Source organism: Siphateles boraxobius, unplaced genomic scaffold (assembly GCF_051911475.1).
Source record: "Siphateles boraxobius isolate OS27281-9 unplaced genomic scaffold, OSU_SipBor_1 86, whole genome shotgun sequence".
NCBI classification, from domain to species: Eukaryota; Metazoa; Chordata; class Actinopteri; order Cypriniformes; family Leuciscidae; genus Siphateles; species Siphateles boraxobius.
The window spans coordinates 8,544,810-8,565,763 of NW_027509215.1; the positions used below are offsets into that span (position 1 = coordinate 8,544,810).

General features: G+C 38.5%; 2 protein-coding genes across 3 annotated transcripts in view; one reads left to right on the plus strand and one right to left on the minus strand.

Annotated features, from left to right (window-relative positions):
* The first annotated feature begins 895 nt into the window (after positions 1-895).
* On the plus strand, positions 896-12,849 carry napgb (N-ethylmaleimide-sensitive factor attachment protein, gamma b). Of its 2 annotated transcripts, XM_077222198.1 has the most exons (12): positions 920-1,102; positions 2,297-2,364; positions 2,491-2,575; positions 3,248-3,265; positions 3,472-3,502; positions 3,583-3,692; positions 4,700-4,766; positions 4,876-4,946; positions 6,784-6,862; positions 7,078-7,157; positions 7,232-7,361; positions 8,922-12,849. In XM_077222198.1, exons 1-12 carry the CDS (start codon positions 1,047-1,049, stop codon positions 9,054-9,056), a joined length of 930 nt encoding a protein of 309 aa, XP_077078313.1. In that variant the 5' UTR covers positions 920-1,046; the 3' UTR covers positions 9,057-12,849. The 2 variants fall into 2 exon arrangements, with proteins under 2 accessions (XP_077078314.1, XP_077078313.1); XM_077222199.1 differs by lacking the exon at positions 3,248-3,265 and having other exon boundaries at positions 896-1,102; positions 2,491-2,593.
* The window catches only part of piezo2b (piezo-type mechanosensitive ion channel component 2b), a 120,779-nt gene continuing 112,619 nt past the window's right edge, over positions 12,795-20,954 (minus strand). Inside the window, exons 54-55 of the mRNA XM_077222092.1 lie at positions 20,723-20,930; positions 12,795-15,008 (exon numbers count right to left, since the gene is read on the minus strand). Of these exons, the coding sequence (XP_077078207.1) occupies positions 14,756-15,008; positions 20,723-20,930 (461 nt within the window). The 3' untranslated portion in view covers positions 12,795-14,755. The remainder of the gene's footprint in view (positions 15,009-20,722; positions 20,931-20,954) is intronic.

Consider the following 20,954-nt stretch of genomic DNA (forward strand, 5'->3'; position numbering starts at 1 on the left):
GACCTTTTCTTTATTCTTTGACAGTAAAAAAAATATATTTTTACTAATACAATCTAAATATCGCACATGTAAATATGAAAACTAAGAGTATGATTTTAATCGATAAATTGTTTTGTGAATGTTGCAAATAAGATTCTTAAATAAACTGCAAGATATTTTTTTATCTATAAATACATTTACAAATATATTATGCATATTCTATATAACCATAAAAATAACAAATATTTATGAGTAAATAAAGAAATAACACTTAAACACTTAAGATATTAATATTAAAAAATAAGGCAAAACAATATATGATTCTACAGTATATAATAAAAAACTAATATATTATATCTGTTAAGACATTAATAATAATAATAATAATAAATAAATTCTACTTATACATAAATTAATATATGAATTACAGAAATAAGGCAAACAATATCTTATTCTGTGTAATTATAAAAATAACAAATATATTCTATCCTTAAACAAATAATCAAATAAATAAATACATAAATTCTACTTATACATAAATTAGTACATGAATAATACAAATAAAGGCAAACAACATATTATTCTATATAATATAAATATAATATAAAAATATAATATAAACTATAAAAATAACAAATATATTTTATCCGTAAACACACTAATAAATAAATAATAATACATACATTCTACTTATACAAACAAATATTATGAAAAATAAAAAATAAGGCAAACAATATAGGCTTATTATTCTATATAATTATAAAAACAACAAATATATTATATTCGTAAACACATTAATAAATAACTAGATTAAATTTATAAATTAATATATTCGTAATAAAAATAAGGCAATTCGTAGATGTTGAAGGGTGGATTGCAGCATCACACTCCGGCTCCCGTAGAAAAACACCGTGACGTGGATGAGCTCTAAAGAAAATCTGGATAATCTACGTAACGGTCCATCATTATCATCATCATCATCCTCCGCCTCCTCCTGCTCCTGAGCAGCGGGTCAGTGTGTGTGTCTGTGTGTGTGTGTTTGCTCTTCATCCGCGAAACACCGAGCCATGGCCGCACAGAAGATCAACGAGGCGCACGAGCACATCGCCAAAGCCGAGAAATGGTGAGATTTATGAGATTATTGTCATGCAGACACAGAATGAGCGGACAGGTCAGAGACCTCGGCCTGCTGTCGCTGACAGGGAAACTGACTATAGCCGAATTCTGCTGCTAGATAACGGGATGCGTTTGGTTTGAAGTAATGTAACTGTGAAATCAGTCCAGGTCGTTACATGAGATGCTGAAGGGTGAATGTTGTTACACCGCGAGACTGATTGCGTAATAGGTGCTGGAGGTTACCTTGACGACAGCTGCCTGCATTGGTCCTTATGTTCCTCATTATTATTCATGAGGGTTCCGAAACCCCGATGATGTTTACGTGTGCACATCATGTGGGAGACACAGGGGCAAGTTGTCACATACAGCGTTGTAGATTTCGAGGCAATTTCCTATTACATAATGTGTTTGTTCCAAAGGTTGTTTACGAACACCTGGTTCAAAAACTAAATATTAAAGTATGTGCATTGCATTATATTATGGCACATCTTTGTAATATCTGTTACTTCTAGTTCAAAAACTAGTTAAATTATGTGCATTATATTATATTATGGGACATTTTTGTAATATATCTTACAACCAGTTCAAAAAACTAATGTTAAATTATGTGCATTATATTATATAATGGCATATTTTTTGTAAAAATCTGTTACCTAGTTCAAAAACTAGTGTTTACTTTGTGCATTATATTATATTATGGCACATTTTTTTGAAATATCTGTTTCCCTGTGGAAGTACAATTAAGCAAACAACGAATGATTTCAAATGTTATTAGTACTTAAAAAGCACATATTAATGCCTTATTCTGCATGATCATATTCTACATCCCTTAATCCACCCCAATACCTAAACTCAACAACTACCTAACTAAAAACTATTAATAAGCAGTAATTAGTAGTTTATTGAGGTAAATGTCATAGCTAATAGTGAGAATTGGACCCTAATATAAAGTTTGACCATACTTTTAATTTGACATTATTACAAAGTGCGCTTTTTAAAAGTGCACCTGAAAGTGTGCTCTCTTTAAGTACAACTGGCATTTTATTTAATTATTATTGTGTTATCTGCAAGTACAGTTTTTAAAAATATACTTTTAAGATCTGAAATACACTACACGTGCACATTCAATGCATTCTAGCACACTTCTTTCTCACAAGTGTTGGGTTAGCAGTAAAGCGCATGAAATGATGGTGTTTTGCAGCTTAAAGACCAGCATGACCAAGTGGAAACCTGATTATGATGAAGCAGCTTCAGAGATGGCAAAAGCAGGTGATGAAAACCTTAAATAAAGCAACATCTTGCACTGATATTATTGATAAAGGACATTTTATTGATCTGAAATATAATGCCCGTCGAGTTTATAACTTTTAACAATGTCTGTTTGTGTTCTATTAGCTGTGGCTTTCAAAAATGCAAAGCAGTTTGAACAAGCGAAGGATGCGTACCTGAAAGAGGCAGAGTACCACACAGAAAACAAAACGTATCCTTCTGCACATCAGCACTTCATGAAGAAGAAGAAGAAGAAATCACAACTGCAAAGATAATACACCAAATAAGACTAAATATTGCGCAGTACACTAGGATTTTACTGTATCTATTTACTGTAGATGTCTCTGCTGAGTTGAAGATGTTGCACTATATGATTTTATTACCGTAATGTCTATTCTGCTAAAATATTGCGTCAAAATTATGCACCATACACCATATATGCAGGTACTTTATGTACACTACCATTCAAAAGGAATTTCAATTTCAAATAACTATTCATCAAAGAATCCTGACATATAAATATTATTAGGGTTTATTGTTTTCAATATTGATAATAATCCGAAATGTTTCTTGAGCAGCACATAAGCATATTAGAATGATTTCTGATCATGTGACACTGAAGACTGGAGTAATGATGCTGAAAATTCAGTTTTGCATCACAGGAATAAATACAATTTTAAAATATATTACGAAAGAAAACAGTTATTTTAAATTGTAATACTATTTTGAAATATTACTGTATTTTTGATCAAATTAATGCAGCCTTTAGAGACTTTCTAAAACATTAATAAATCTTCCCGACCGCAAACTTTTGAACGGTTGTGTGTGTAGTAATATTAGGCTTTGGTTTCGGTACTTATATTTACTTAACTAAAATTCACAGACTCTTCCATGCAGCAAAGTAAGTAAATGTTTATAATTAAAATAACTAGTTTCCCTATCTATGCTAAACTAATTTAGATTAACCCTAACCCTACTTTTAATAGTTAACTACATACTACAATATTAACTATCTATAATTTACAACTTACAGTATGCATCATTAACTGTCTATACAATACTCACCTTATTGCCATGGATGATTAAACATGCTTGTGTTCTTCTCAGAGCGTATGAACAAGCCGGCATGATGTTGAAGGTGAGTCTGTAAGTACAGTGATTGTTACGGATGGCCTGTAGGTTTGAGACGCTGCCTCAATGACTCTTGCACACCTGTAGGACATGAAGAAGATGCCTGAAGCCATCCAGCTGATAGAGAAGGCCAGCATCATGTACATGGAGAACGGGACCTCCGGCACTGCTGGGATAGCTTTGGACAGGGCTGGGAAGTGAGTATACACACCGATGACTGATCAAAACCAGGGCTGGAAATGAACCTATAATATAATCTTGCAATATCGGAGGCTGCAGTTTCAGGACCACAGACTGAGGACCGCATTTTAACCCATCAGAGGAGACCTGATTTAAACGGGTGCAACGACTAGAACCACGGAAATTATTACATTTTAAATCTTTATTGTATTTCCACCTTATTTTAAAAGTAAAGGCCTGTTCACACCAAGGATGATAACTATAACGGTAAAAATATAAAAGAGTATTCCACACTATAACTGTAATAATAACAGCACAGAGAAACAATATCATTTGAATCACTTTCAGAACAATTTTTTTATTATATATACAGCTGATGAACGAGAAAAACAATGAGAGCAAATCAGAATGTTAATAAATCCACAGTTGTGTTTTTTTTTTTACAAAATTTTAATGTAATATTTAGATTTTCTAATGTATAAACAAAACAAATAAACGGTTCTCTGCTTGTTTTGCGTCTGTAGACTAAAAGAATATGCTGTTTATTCACGCACAAAAATGTTTGTAATGTATTCTGTTAATTGACTGATTGATTAATTGAAATTGAAATATCTGACTTAAAAACAACAACACAGACATATTTAGTGCATCTATATTTAATGATCATTTAATTTATTAATATTAATTATCTTAGATAATTATAAAGAATCTGAACAAAAGTTTCAGAACAAACGTTCCATGAACGATGTAGAAATTATGTTTTTGTGCTGCTAACGTTTTGAGAACATTATTGAAGACCAGATAAGGCTGAACAAGCATTCTATTAACATACTATTACTTCAATAATCTTAGTTCATAACTTTGAGAGAACCTCGCCAGAACGTTCCCTGTTAGCTGGGAAAGTTCACCTCTGACCCTAGCACCTCCTGAGAGGTTGTGTACTTTCTTTGCATTCTCTGAAGTGTGTGAACAGCTGTATACATGTCATCATTACCAGCATTAACTAGCGCGTCCGCTTCTTCAGACTCATCGAGCCCATGGATCTGGAGAAAGCCGTGGACTTGTACCAGAAGGCCGCATCTGTGTTTGAGGTGAGGAAACACCAACATGATTGGTATGTTTAGCACTGTGGCATAAATGAATCCTGTCAGAAATCTATATTTGTTGTGTATATTCATGCATAACCCGTGATGTGTTCAGAATGAAGATCGTCTCAGACAGGCTGCAGAGCTTCTGGGTAAATCCTCCAGACTTCTGGTGAGACTGCGCAGGTACGTCCTAAAGCATGTTATTCTCATTTAGGCTACAAGTTTAGTTTTAGGGTCTGCTAGAATATATTTACATGATTTAAAGGGATAGTTCACCCAAAAATTTAAATTCTGTCAGTATTTACTCACCCTCATGTTGTTCCAACCCTGTAAGACCTTCGTTCATCTTCGGAACATGAATTAAGATTATTAATTCAGATTCATTTTGATGAAATCTGAGTGCTGGATCACTCCTCCATAGGCTTCTAAGGGATTGAAACTTGTTCCCCGAAAAGTTATTAAAGACATCGTTAACAGACACCGTCATCAATAGTCCAAGTGACTACAGTGGCTCAATCTTAAGTTTATCAAGTGACGAGAATTCTTTTTGTGCGAAAAAAAACTAAAATAACGACTTTATTCAACTATTCATTTCCTTCTCTGTAGGCCTCGAGTTCACTAGTGTACAAGCGCAGCGCTTCTGTGTTGTACGTCACACGTAGGCTCACTATTGGCCGACACTGGTCATGTGTGTGATGTGTGTGACGTACAACACAGAAGCTTATGTTATATCACTATTGAAATGACTCCACAGAGAAGGAAATGAATAGTTGAAATAAAGTCGTTATTTTTGGGGGGTTTTGCGCACAAAAAGTATTCTCGTCGCTTGATAAACTTAAGATTGAGCCACTGTAGTCACTTGGACTATTTTAACGATGTCTTTAATAACTTTTCGCGGAACAAGTGTCAATCCCTTAGAAGCCTATGGAGGAGTGATCCAGCTCTCAGATTTAATCAAAAATATCTTAATTTGTGTTAAGAAGATGAACAAAGGTCTTACAGGGTTGGAAATACTGACAGAATTTTAATTTTTGGGTGAACTATCCCTTTAAAGTTCATGTTTTTCTCATACTGTACATTTTACATACACAAACAGCTATATTACACACTAAATGAAAGATTAAATGCATTAATGCTGTGGTAAAATCACAGTGATGCATGGCCTGGAGTGTTGCTTATAACATAATTTCCTCACCTTTCAAACCAGTGTGACTTGTGCCTGTGGAACAGATAAGGACAATTTTTGAAATTGTGCATTTAATGAAAGAATATAGTGAGCTGTGCATCTGTGAAAAGAACAAAAAATACAATAAAAGAACCTCAGTCTGAATGAATTTAGTGCAACATCACAAGTCTTCTGAAGACCTTGCGAAAACTTTGGACTTATGTAAGGAATGATTGACGACGGGCTGTTGAATTATCAGAAAACATTGGCCATTAGCACTGATCTATATATAGAACGGGGTTGCTCATGACGTCATAAAAGAGAAGCCACTGCACCGCCATATTGGTATTATGTATGTTCAGTTCTAGCTGTATATGGTAAATGAAAGACCCAATGCCGTGCACTGCAAAAAATGCTTTTCTAACTTAGTATTTTTGTCTGGTTTCCAGTCCAAATATCAAAAAATTCTTAAATCAAGATGCGTTTACTAGATGAGTAAAATGACATAAGATATTATGTCTTGTTTTCCGGGGGAATTAATCAAAATTAAGTGAGTTGATGCTTTAAAAAAGCAAAATTATCTGCCAATGGGGTAAGAAAATTAATGTTAATTCAAACAGAAACAAGATTATTTTTCTTACCCTATTGGCAGATAATTTAGCTTGTTTTGAGCAAAAACTCACGTTTTTCAGAAAACAAGACTTAATATCTTATGTCATTTTTCTACTTAAGTAAATGGGTCTTGATTTAAGAAATGTTTGATATTTGGACTGGAAACAAGACAAAAATACTAAGTTAGAAAAGCATTTTTTGCAGTGTGTTCTTTAGAGACAGTTTGTGTTTTATCGTCTTCAGGCTGGACGAGGCTGCTGTATCCCTCCAAAAAGAGAAGAACATGTACAAGGACATTGAGAACTACCCCACCTGCTTTAAGGTGCAAATACTGACCTTCACCTGAAACTGATCTTGTGTTTTAGTCACAGTTCTTCAGGACGAGGTCATGTCACACACCAGTCCATGTTGGCATCTGTCTAATTTGACAAGCTTCTTCCCTTTGAGAAATTCAACTTTTATCATGAACGTTTGCATTTGTGTCCTAATGTTGCAGTCGTTTGAATAGATGTTTGATACAGTTGTTCTTATCTGCAGAAAACCATCGCTCAAGTGCTGGTCCATCTTCACCGAGCTGACTTTGTTGCTGCAGACAAGTGTGTCAGAGAAAGTTACAGGTATAAACGAGTAATGCAAATCCACTGTGTTATCTATGATCAGAATGAAATGTGGTGTTTTTCCCTCGCTTCAGCCTCCCAGGGTTCAGTGTGAGTGAGGACTGCGTGTCTATGGAGACGTTACTGGCGGCGTATGACGAGCAGGACGAGGATGAGGTGTCACGCGTGTGCAACTCACCTTTACTCAAGTACATGGACAATGATGTGAGTGTCAGACCTCATTCTTCACACCAGAACATCACGCTCACTACAGCTCAGTATTTGTGAAAACCATTGTTAAAATAACAATGAAATATATTCTACTTAAACAATATTACAATTAAAATATCAATGAATAAAAGAAAACACAATATATTAATATATGTAATTCATATTAAAGGGGTGGTTCAGAATTTTGAACATTGGACCTCATTTCCAAGTTAGCCTGGGTGTTATTTATCAGTGGAGACAGTTTTCAAAAATTTTCATCCAGTCCTTCCAGTTGCATAGTTCGCCGGTGCTAGGCTAGCGCGAGTCAAAGGTATCTGCTAGCCTGCTATTAAAAACAGTTTTACCCACTCCACAGTACACCAAAAGCGAATAAGTTATAACGCCAGACTATCAATGTAAATGTCTGTTGAGAGAATAATGTTAGAAATCAAACTACCCTTTCATCGCATTACAATAGTTATACTTTGTTCCCTGTATTTATTAGCACAGTCTACAGCAGCGGCGGAGTGATATATTAAGTTAGCTAGGCAACCGCATCCACATGACAATCATGCAAGTGTATTTCCCTGCCGCTGAATTTACAATTTCTAAATGCACACCCAATCGCCATGTTGCCAATTCCTTCGTTTACAAACTAATGTTTCAATATCGTTGTTCAAGGCTACTACTAGCTAGCTAGACGTCCCGACTGTAGTGCGCTTCTGTTCTGTGTTTTCTTTTCGGCGCAGTGCTACTAACCGGAGCAAAGTAAACTTCCGCCGCTGCTGAGAAACTAGTTCCTGTAAATGTAATGCAATCATAGAGATGCAAGAGTACTTTGATTTCTAACATTATTCTCTCAACAGACATTTACATTGATAGTCTGGCGTTATAATTTATTTGCTTTTGGTGTACTGTGAAGTGGGTAAAACTGTTTTTAATGCCAGGCTAGCAGATACCGTTGACTCGCGCTAGCCTAGCACCGCGAACTATGCAACTGGAAGGACTGGATGAAAATGTTTGAAAACTGTCTCCACTGATAAATAACACCCAGGCTAACTTGGATATGAGGTCCGATGTCCAAAATCCTGAACCACCCCTTTAACTTTTTTAAGTTTAGAAGTCGTCTCTTATGCTTTCCAAGTTTATTTAATCAAAAATACAGTAAAATCAGTAAAAAAAAAAAAAAAAAAATGTAAAATAGAATTATTGGATAAAATATAGAATTTATATTGTATTATATTCATTTTACAATGTAATTTATTCCTCTGATGAAAATCTGAATTTTCAGCAGCGATTACATTTAATTTATTTGAAATAGACATATATAAATGCCATTTTTGATCAATTTAATGCACCCTTGCTCAATAAAAAAATATAATATAATATTAAAAAAATATTTTACTGATCCCAAACATTTGAACAGTTGTTGATGAACCAAAACTTTCTGGGAACCAATCTTTTAGATGGGATTTACTGTTGTTCCAAAAAAATCAAAAAAATGAAATAATCAGCCTGTCTGACGTATCAGTCTATTACTGATAAAAGCGTCTCTCCTGGGCTGTGTTCATGCAGTATGCCAAGTTGGCCATCTCTCTGAAGGTGCCGGGTGGAGTCAGCGGGAAGAAAAAGAAAGCTCCTGCTGCTCCTCAAGGGGGCAGTGCTGGACCAGCGGAGCAAGACGATGATTACGAGGGAGGTTTGTGTTAACTAAGGGAACAGCCAGACTATCTGTGTGTGTGAGAGAGAGTTAACGAGTATCTTAGTGTTTCCTCCCTTTGTGCAAAGTGGAGTCATTCCTTAGGAATTCTCTTCCTGTGGGAGGGTCCGGTTTTCTGTGCGTTTACACATCAGACACACAGAAAAGCTAACAAGCACAGGCTGTGAGTGTGGACATCGGTTCAACATATTTAATGCTGAAGAGGTTCATTTCTTTGCCACTATCTGCACCGAATGGAATAGAGTGATGCAGTGATGATGAATTAATGTTAGCTCGACAAGTAACTCGACATTGGATCTCGAACAAAAAAAACTAAAAGGATTTTTGCACTGGCTTTTGGATTATTGCATAAAATAAGCTCTGTGGCTAACAAAACTTTAGGATTCTTACACCTTTTTTTCATCATGATAACTCTCACAAATCTTTTATGAATTTTGAAGACGAAATACAATCACCAGAAGTAAAAAGCTAAATGAACTACGCCACAGTCACATGACTTCAGCGTTACCATCACTAAGCTCCTGTCTTTATTTAAAAAACATTTGCCCTGAAAGTATGAGTTTGAATGTCGTACTTTTTGAATGTTGAAAGTATGAACGTTTAATGTCCCCGACAACACTTGTAGTCTCACTTAGACACTTGTTAGCAAGTAAAAGCTTTAAAAAGATCACAAGAGGGTTTTACTGATGTGTTTTATGTCTTAGAATAAAATGTGAAAATATATTGTTCACTACAGACCTTATTTCAGGCATAAAACACATCAGTAAAACCCTCTTTTGATCTTTTTAAAGCTTTTACTTGCTAACAAGTGTCTAAGTAAGACTACAAGTGTTGTCGGGGACATTAAGCGTTTAAACGTGCTGTGATTGGCTAACATCTTTGCATATAAAATAAGTATTACATGTAAAAATCTCTTTTACTACGTTATTTTTAATTTTTCACAATCTGAATTGATAATTTGAATTATTGACAAGTGTGATCTAACAAAATTTAATTAGTATTTATTTTTAATCGAATATTGTACATTTGAAATTTAACGAATTGAAACTATGTTTTCACTATTACAGCTGTCAAGATTAACTAATCATGTGTTGATTATAGCATTATATTTAGATCTTAAAGGTGGCAGCGATGAGCATTGTTGCCGATGACATATATATCTGTTGAGCTCATGAATGCAGTGATCTTGTCATTGCAACTCGATTTCTGCACTCTCACGAATGCTTTCATCATAACTAACAGTTTAAACATGATGTAAACAGACAGCTTCATTGATTATAATGGGAGTTTTGGCGCGAGTCCAGAACTCGAGATATACTCACGCTGTGTGATTGACAGCTCTAGCGATTATAAAGGGAGCGATCTTTGATCACTTTCTGTATATAATCACAATTTAATTAAATAATTTTCATGCTACTTAGAGAAACAATGTGAAGTTGATCATTTAGTCACTGGTTTGATTTACTGATGCATAAACAGCAATAAATGATTTTGAGACACAGAACGTCTGACTGTACATATCAGGAATCACTGATCACAGATCAGCCATTAGAATTAACATAGGTACTTACATGTTGTGGAGTTACTGTCGGGTCCATATCTTGCAGTAAACGTCTGTTTGCAAGCCTGCGCCGAAATTGCGAATGATTTACCAAAGAATCCACAGCTCTACTGAGACATTCACATATTTGAAAATAAATAATGTTATGTTATTTTAGTCTTCTCATCTCACTAATGTGTCAGTGGGCGTGGCCAAATGTGCAATGATGTAGAAGCGCTGATTTGATTGTAAAGAGGCGGTCTTTCGTCGCACTATGACGTCAGGACATCAGTTGCTTGCAGTACATCTGATATGGGTTTCAGAATTGGGTGGCGCAAAAAGTGGGGCAAACGAATATTTCGACTAATTGCCCCTGGCGCTACGTTTCACGTACGTGAATGAAATTCGGTACATACATGTAATGACCCAATACCTACTAAAAAGTATCTAGGAGCGTAGCCCTAACACAACCGGAAGTCTGCCATTTTTAATTTCTTCTCAGATTTATGTGCAGATTTTGCCATTTTCAGGCTTCATACTGTAACAAACCCCTCCTACAGTTTTGATATGATCCTCTTCAAATTTGTCCTGTCCTTTCCTGAACACATGACCATGCTCATATTCGGTTATAGCAATAGCGCCACCTGCTGGTAGCAGAAAGTGTGGCAAATACAAATTACTTTAACATAGTCCCCCTATATTTTCGTACAGCCCACTGTGCTCTGTTTTCCTGAACCCGCCCCTTTTCATCGCTGTTAATTTATTTCTGTTTTTGGACTAACAAGGAATTTTTGAGTTCAGAATCTTACAGGATGTTTTTATAGCACAATGACCTCTTACATGTCAAAAGATCAAGGAAAATTTGATTTCTCAATTCATGACCCCTTTAACCAAAAAACCTTAAATGCTTCCTTTCTTGTTTTGGCTAACAAAAATACATCATCCTTGTAGTACTCTATTGACTGCAGTGTTTTCAAGCAAGTTACAAACACTTGTCTTCCATTGGTCAATCAAACAGAAAGTCCCGCCCCAAAACTCACACCATTGGTTGAACCAGTGTTCCACTCATTTGAACTGATTGAAATATAATTTCTGGTGCAGAAATGTAGACAGTCTTAGATAATAAGCACTGATGTATCTGTGTGATCATATTGTTGTACAATATACATTTAGAAATGTTTTCTTTTAATTTGGTAAGAAAAAAATTGTAGTTGTGTATACAGAATGTTATTTTTATTTGTGAACAGTCTGTGATGTCAAAGTGATTGATACAATTTGTAAAATATTATGTAATTGTCCACTATGTACAGTAACTTATTTTAAGTGTTGTTGAAATTGTCGCTGTCGAGTGAGGTGTCAAGCTCCGTTTTCAAATTAACAACCTGGCAGACATAATGATGCAAAAAATACATAATAAAAATCACAATCTATACGCTGTTTGGCTGTGTACTGCTAAAGGTGTTTTCTTGTGAATCTATAACCCATGCTTTATGGAGAAATTAGGACAGAGAATAATTCCAAGACATGGTTATTATTGTTGACCAAACCTAAAACCACAGAGAAACATTTGTATTACTTTTTATTAAATATTCTTTGTCTCTGAACATGTTTAATTATTGTACACAGCAATAAACAGTTCTCCGTTTTCACAATATCATCATCCTTTATATAAAAGACGTACAGTAGGACGGTTAACTTTTATATTAAATCCAATGGTATGTTGATTCATTAATTGAGGTGAAAGGTTAAAGAACTTCAGTGCTGTAACAAAATCCCTGTTTTACATTGTATTTAAATTGATTGTATTTGTTTGGTTGTAAGTAATATCAAAAGTTTGGGGTCAGTCAGGTTTTTAAATATTGTTGAAAGAAGTCTCATACTCACCAAGGCTGTATTTATTTGATAAAAAAATACAGTAAAAACAGTGAAATATTATTTACGTTTAAAATAACTTTTTTATTTGAATATAATGTAAAATGTAATTTATTCCTGAATTTTCAGCATCATTACTCCAGTCTTCAGTGTCACATGATCCTTCAGAAATCATTCTAATATGCCGAAATCAACAATTATTATTATTATCAATGTTGAAAACAGTTGTGCTGCTTCATATTTTGTTGAAAAATCTTACAAACCCCAATCTTTTGAATAGTAAAAAAAAAAGAAGAGAAATACAGGCAACAAAAGCTGTGTGTTTAATCGTGTGCTTTATTTGAAGTCAATAAACTCCCATGTTTCATCCAGGTACAGTTTTCTTTCCCCCCCCTTTTTTGATGTTGCTGTAAAAGTTCTGCACACACAAGGTAATGAGAGCGTTTCATGTCAAACATTTTTTTTTTCATTCATGCTACATTGTCTTTAATGCATAGTTCAGAAATGGACTCAAAACAATATTCTCCTCTAGCATCACCACAACACGATCCATAGCGTGGAGCTCACGTTGATAGTCATATTGAACATGATCCGATTGTAAATCTACAGCCTAGCGGAGACTCCACCGGTATATCCATGAGACCCTGATCCATAGAAAGCTCTTTCCTGAGTATGGCTGCCAAAGGTGTACAATAAAAATGGATTTCATGTTCTTTACGGTCACCCCGCCTGTCGTATTGCTCAAAGTACGTAGTACAAATGTGAGTCAAGTTATTCCCCATGTACAAACAACTTTCTGATGAGCACAACTCCCAGGCCTGGCGAAGCGTAATATCTCCTGGAGCGATCTGCAAATCTCTCATGCCTTCAAGGATTTAGTGTACCTTTTAATAACTAGTATTCATGATTCACTTTCACCACAAGTCAAATGTTTGAACTAAAAGCAGAACTAACCTAAAACGATCATGTTTCCTGACCGAAACCCAATGACCAGAACAAATTTCTGTTAATTGTTGCATTGTGAAAAATTAACAATGGTTTAGCAAACAAATATCTGTGTAAATCATTAAAAAAAATGGATTTATGAATAAATTCAAATTCACAAGACATTCACAATTCGTATATACATTTTATGTGTAAATAATTCATAAAATCACTTGGATTTATGAAGAAATGTACACAAACAGATTCAAAATTAGTTCAGAACAAATTTCTGTGTAAATAATTTATAAAATCACTTGAATTTATAAAGAAATGTACACAGAATTACATTAAAATTCGTTCTGAACAAATTTATGGGTAAATCATTCATAAAATCACTTGGATTTATAAAGAAATGTACAGAAAAATTACATTGAAACTTAGTTCTGAACAAATTTGAGTAAATAATTCATAAAATCACTAGGGATTTATGAAGAAATGTACACAAACACATTAAAAATTTATTCCGAACAAATTTCTGTGTAAATAACACATAAATCACTTTGATTTATGAAGAACTGTACACAGAGTTACATTCAAAATTCGTTCAGAACAAATTTCTGTGTAAAAAATTCATAAAATCACTTCAAAATTCCAAAAACATTCAAATTTTGTTTGAACGAGGCAATAATCAAACAATAAACTGAGAGTTGTTGAAACTGATTCATTGTAATGTAATGTGATAATCTCCCTTTAGTTATGAAAAAAATCATTATACCTCAAGCCTTAAACACTAAACGTCCCAAATCTGTGTTCATAAATTATGGACGATCTCCTTAAAGTCCCGAAGGAGAAAAGCTATTACTGTTGAGTACGTTCCTCTTCATTACTTTGTTGTACATGAGAAAAAAATGGTTGATATCCCGTCGTTGTGAAATGATCCGTATGTATTCCTGAGAAAGGTAGTGAATAATGACGTGTTTGGTTGATTGTACAAATGAAATAAGGCAAATAGAGATTGTCACATAATTCACAGCGCCGCCTATAGGGCTTCGGTTCTGCTTCCTGCAAAACCGGTTTTGTCCTAGACCGGAGTCTAAAGCAGGTTCAGTATTTCCCGTCTATGTCTGCCCTCATGTCGCATGCACTCCCAAAGGTCAAAGTCGTATTCAAAGTGGCGCATGCCTGGAAGCCCTGAAGTTCATCACTTGTCAAGCCCTTTAAAACACTAGCGAGTGGATGAAAACCACACATCATGAGTGCTAATGTTTCAGAACAAATGTTCTCCTGTTCAATCCAACCGAAATGCAATTCCTGCTTTGTGCTTCTCACGGTTAGTTACTCGGAAGTTCATCCTCACTCGCTCTTCTCTCTGGTCCACTTGATCATGGTTTCTGGAGAGCGGTAGAGGAAGATGAGCTTGGCGTACAGGTCTTCCTCCAGGTCCAGTTCTCCCGTCTCTCGGACCAGGAAGATGTCGGTGCAGAGCTTGAGGATTCGGTCCACGTTGGGAAGCTCTTCGAACATGATGGTGTGCGAAATCCCGCTGAAGAACTCTCGCACGAACTTTCCGATAACCAGAACCACCGACATGTACAGACCCATGATCCTGTGCACACACAGGTTACGTTTAACTCAACAAAGCACATGAATTACATACAGTTTCATCAAGTTCCTGTCAGATTGATAAAATCATGTTCATTTTGGTTCAGATGGATATAATTAGGGATTCACAGCATATTTGTTATATTATTAGAGGTATTTATTTATTTTCATCCCTGTATTCGATTGAACTCACTCAGCTAAGAAAGTATTCTTAAAGCTGCAGTGTGTGATTTTTAGCGGCATCCAGTGGTGAGGTTACGAACTGCAACCAACAAAAGTTACGGTGGCTGACAGGAAAAAATGTCATCGTCTGAGACAGCAGAGAGTAGCAGTTCAGCAATGAGGTTTCTTTACAAGGATAAATTAAGAAATAATGTTTACTTAATTATTCAGTAAATCTATATGTTATTGCGAATATTATTGTTACTTGTTCATCATTGTGTCAGTGTTTTATTCGCTGAACTAAGCTTGCTTCCTTGCACGAAGAGCAACATAGTAACGAAACGCGTTTGTCCGTTTAGGGCCACTGTAGAAACATGTCGGCGCATTTCAATGATCGGGAACCCGCGGTGTGTGTAGACAGAAACTGCTCATTCTATGGTAATATAAATATAACGGTTCATTAAGTAAGTCTTTATACACCACTGAAAACTTCTTTTTCAAGGTAGTGAGGAAATGCGCTCTGTAGCGCTGTGTGTTCGCTGTCGGCTACGCTAGAAACATGACCACACAATATGTCGACCTCCATAGAAGGGGGCGCCCGCGGTTATGGAGATATAAATGATCATTCTAAGGTAATAAAAACATAACGGTTCATTATCCAAGGTCTTTATACACCACTGAAAACATAGTTATGGATCTTATATTGCATTTCTGTCAATAGATCCTCAGAAATATTACACAATGCACCTTTAAACAGGTGCAACACACTATAAATCTCTGTAATGTTAGTATTGTGAGTTTTATTTGTAAACGACCATGACAAGCATGTATAATTGTCTATAGAGTGCAACAGTTAAAATTGATTTTGAACGATAACTTATAAATCTTTAAAGACAGAAATACTGTGAGCTAGAAGTTTGTTAATGGATGGTATTTGCTTCTGTTGAAGCTGTCAGCCCAAATTATTTCAGCTTATTTTTAAAATAATCGTGCTTAACTCTCTGCTTAATAGTACGATGCATCGACTGTTTCCCGAAACCGTAGTCGCAAATTGGTCGTTCAACCGCGTTGGTTAACGATGTCACGCACATGGTGGAGTTAGAGCTAGCTTCTTTTAATGAATCTGTTTGAGATCGAAATCATCTAATTAATGCTAGATGTTTTGCTATAAATTACAAACATGGCATTTGTGGACTATTTCTCATTTTTCTCAGTTATTTTGCTTTATTTCCAGATTCAACCATAGGCTTGTTAGTAAAAGCTTATTCGCACATGCGCACTCTTCAAATACGACGCTTTAAATCTCTTGACAAACTAAAAAACACAAACACAAAGACATTTGTATGTATTCTAAATAAAATATATAGATTGTACTGAATGTCAGCTTGCTTATTTGGCTCAGAATAAGGATTCATTGAGTCCACGTCATGCAAACAAGAAACTGCAAACACACAACTCGTTGAACTGCGGATAACGATGGATTGCGACCATAGTTGGCTAACGATGCTTTTGGGAAACGCACCCCTGAATGACAGTTCATGCGTGAATGTTAGGCCTATATACCCAAAGTCAATGCATTATTCTTTCCTTTTTGTATTAGTGTTTAAAACTACTAATTATATTGGTTTATATCTTCATTTATTATTATAACTTACTGGGCGACCATGGTAGGCTATGACAGCTGTCATTTACCCTTCTATAGGCCTACCCAGCTGATGCAGAAGCGTTGGTGAATTTATATCTACACAGAAGAAAGCCCTGTCTAGGCTCTTCCCCGGTACGGGTTGTGTCGAGCCATTGATTAGTCTGGTTGTTTAATGAGAAAAATATGAAATGTATAAATTTTTACAACATAGTTGCAATAAACACGTTAAGAATCCGTACATCTACAGCAGCGGAGGACTATTATTAAAGGACAAGTTCGGTATTTTACACTTAAAGCCCAGTTTTAAGATCGTTTCTGATGAAATAGAACGGTTTAGATTGAAATTTGGACAAATGCTGCTGTCCCGAGAATTTTCGGTTTCTGTATTTGCACCCCCCCACCTCCACAATGGTTTCATAGGAGCACTGGAAGAATCATTCATAAAACGAATTAAACTTTAGTTTACAAAGACGTGAAACTCACCGAGTGGTCTGGGGTGTTCACTGATATGCTCACACAAAAATCGCTGCAAAAGATGCTACTGGACTCGGTGACCATGACGGCTCGTTTATCGACACAGCGCGCGCGCCGTGTTCGCCACCCAGCCGCATCTTTCCAGAAGGGCAGCTTTCTCCCTTTGAAGACATTTCAAAGGATGTTGGGCTGTATGGCATCAGCTGCAGCGGTGCTTCAGCTGGGCCTACTGCGCATGCGCCCGCTCCAACGCTGGTTGAATACTCGTGTGTCCCGCCGAGCCTGGCTGTCTGGCGGCCAGAAAATCAGAGTGACTCAGACCTGCAAAGCGGGTCTGCAGCCCTGGTTAGTGACCGACTGGTACCAGCAGGGAGTAAGGATGGGAACCATCTCCTATCGGAAAGTCATCTCGACGACGCGTCCAACTCGGGTTGGGGCGCGCTGTTCGAGGGCAGACCGGTCTTTGGCCAGTGGTCAGACCAGGAGAAGGGTTTTCACATAAACTGTCTGGAGATGATTGCGGTCGAGAACGCGCTGAAGTGCTTTCTCCCATTCATACAGGACCAGCATGTTCTTGTCCGCTCGGACAACATGTCTGTGGTATCCTATGTAAACAGGGCGGTGTCAGATCCAGAAATCTCTGCAATCTGACGGAACGCCTCCTTTATTTGGTCTCAGATGCACCTGCGCTCGCTGAGGGCGGCGCATGTACCTGGCCATTTGAACGACGGCCCAAACAAACTGTCCAGGGACAATGTTCCCCCAGGGGAATGGTCCCTGCAATGGTCCCCATGGGGGCAGTCATGGCCTAATGGTAACAGAGTTGGACTGGTGACCCAAAGGTTGCTGGTTCGATTCCAGTACCGGCAGGAAAATGACTGAGGTGTCCTTGAGCAAGGCACCTAACCCCCAATCGCTCCCCGGGCGCCATTCAAGGCTGACCCAAAGGTTGCTGGTTCGATTCCAGTACCGGCAGGAAAATGACTGAGGTGTCCTTGAGCAAGGCACCTAACCCCCAATCGCTCCCCGGGCGCCATTCAAGGCTGCCCGCTGCTCCGGGTGTGTGTATCCACGTTTGCAGTGTGTGTGTGTTTACTACTCACTACTCTGCTCCTAATGTGTGTGCACTTACTTGGATGGGTTAAATGCAGAGGTCAAATTCCAAGTATGGGTTACCATACTTGGCCATCACGTGTCACTTTCACTTTCACTTTTCACCCCCAACGGTCCAGATAATGTGGCGCCTATCCGGCAGAGCGGAAATCAACCTATTTGCGTCAAAAGACAACGCTCAATGCCCGACGTTCTTCTCGAAGGACGAGGACGCGCTGGCCCAGGTTTGGCCCAGCCTCCCGCTATATGCTTTCCCTCCGGTCTCTCTGTTACCACAGGTGATCAAGAGAATCAGGGAAACACGCCACTCGGTGCTCCTCATCACCCGCATTGGGAGAATCAGATTTGGTTCCCGGAACTAGCACGGCTGTCACATACAGCTCCGTGGCCGATTCCGGTGAGGGCAGATCTCCTCTCTCAGGCTCGCGGCACGATCTGGCATCCCCATCCAGAGCGCTGGTCTCTGCATGCATGGCTGATCAACGGGTACTCGTTGCCCTGCCAGAAGGAGTTATGAACACGATCATGCAGTCTAGAGCCCCTTCCACGAGAAGGCTCTACACGTCTAAATGGTCGGTGTTCTCTGGATGGTGCACCGACAGAGGTCTGGACCCGCGGACATGCGGGGTAGCGCATTTGCTCACCTTCCTACAAGAGCTGTTGGATAAGGGAAGGTCCCCATCCACGCTCAAAGTATACGTGGCAGCCGTGGCGGCGTTCGCAGTATCGACGCACGGCCAGTCACTGGAAGACATGAGTTGGTCATCCGCTTCCTTACAGGAGCTAGAAGGATGAATCCGCCATGCCCCCCCCACCCGTCGGTTCCCATGTGGGATCTTTCATTGGTCCTCGAGGCCCTGAAAGCTTTTCCTTTTGAACCACTAGACTCCGTGGGGTTGAAATATCTATCACTGAAAACCGTTTTTCTGACTGCACTGTCGTCAGTAAAGCGTGTGGGGGACCTGCATGCACTGTCTGTCAGTGCGTCGTGTCTTGAGTTCGGGCCGAATGACTCTAAAGTCATCCTCAGACCTAGACATGGCTATGTTCCTAAAGTGATGGGCACTCCATTCAGAGCGCAAGTTATTTCGTTGTCAGCTCTCCCAGCATCTGACAGCGAAAGTGATGTGAATCTCCTCTGCCCTGTCAGAGCGCTGAGGTCTTACATTACGCGCTCCGCCTCCTTCAGGCGTTCGGAACAGCTTTTTGTTTCGTTTGGTGGGCGCACCAAAGGTCTCGCCTCCTCGAAACAGAGCCTGTCCAGATGGATAGTGGACGCTATAGCAGCCGCTTACGCGTCGAAAGGTCTGCAATGCCCTCTTGGCATCAGGGCTCATTCCACGAGAGGTGTGGCCTCTTCGTGGGCATGGTCCAGTGGAATTTCTATCCATGACATATGTGTAGCGGCGGGCTGGAGCTCCCCGTCTACCTTTGTCAGGTTTTATAACCTAGAAGTTCCTGCCTTGCAGGCTAAACTTTTGTCAGTTTGAAGGAGAGGTGTATTCTGCCCAGATCTTCCTGCTCAGATCACTCTCACGTGACTCAGCTCTCCTGGTTGAGCTGCACTAGTAGGGTATGTGCCATGTGCCTATACAGACCGGCGTGCTGCTCTGTATTCCCTATGTGTGCTTATGTACAAGTGATGGCCCGCGTGGCTGGCCACCTTATTTTTTCCACTTATGGGGTTCCCCTGAAAGTTCGGGGTCTCATGGTGGATTCTTGGTGCGCACGGCGTTGACAAAGTGTTCCCGTAGCGTAAGCTAAACTTACGCAATACGAGAGAACCTCTCGTAAGAGAACGATACTCAGTTACTAACGTAACCTCGGTTCTCTCTAGAGAGGGAACGAGTATTGCGTAACCGGCCGTGCTCGCGCCACGAGCGACTACGCTTCAGTCGCCGAAAAACCAGGGAAGTCAGCCTACAGCCCCTATCTTTATACGCTAAGCCACGCCCATTCTGGCGGGCTGTGACGCTATGAAGGCGCGGGCGCCCTTCATTGGGCGTGACGTAACGCCGGGCTCACTGGTAGGCTGCAGCAGTTGCCTGCAGGGCAGCCAATGAGCACGCGAGATGGCCTGCTCTAGGGTCTGCTAGCTGCTGCACTGCGTTGACAATGAATACAAAATTAAGCATAATTTTTTGGCTTCAGTATCTCGAGAAGATGAATCTTTCCCGTAGCGTAAGCTAAACTTACGCAATACGAGAGAACCTCTCTAGAGAGAACCGAGGTTACGTTAGTAACCGAGTATCGTTTTTCCCCATTAGGGAGGACAGAAAGATAACTTGCGACTGGTAATGTGTCACGTCCCGATTGTCACTTACCCATAACCAGCCAGAAAGCCCAGACTGGGCGGACTGACTTGGTCACTGAAGATGTAGAGCTCCAGACCAGATTTGGTTTCATTCTTGACCTTCACTTTATTTAACGGGCCAGGTTCTGTCTGATTCACGATCCACCACTCCTGAACGTTCTCCGAGCTGTTTTGGCTGATCTTGTGTAAAGAGAGCGTGATGTTCATGTATTGTCCACCTTAGGGATCACATGGGAGAGTGA

Coding starts and splice junctions, on each gene's coding strand:
- napgb (XM_077222199.1), top strand. CDS start 1,047: ATGGCCGCACAGAAGATCAACGAGGCGCACGAGCACATCGCCAAAGCC. Junction 4,767..4,875: donor AGGCCGCATCTGTGTTTGAG/GTGAGGAAACAC, acceptor TGATGTGTTCAG/AATGAAGATCGTCTCAGACA. Junction 6,863..7,077: donor ACTACCCCACCTGCTTTAAG/GTGCAAATACTG, acceptor TCTTATCTGCAG/AAAACCATCGCTCAAGTGCT.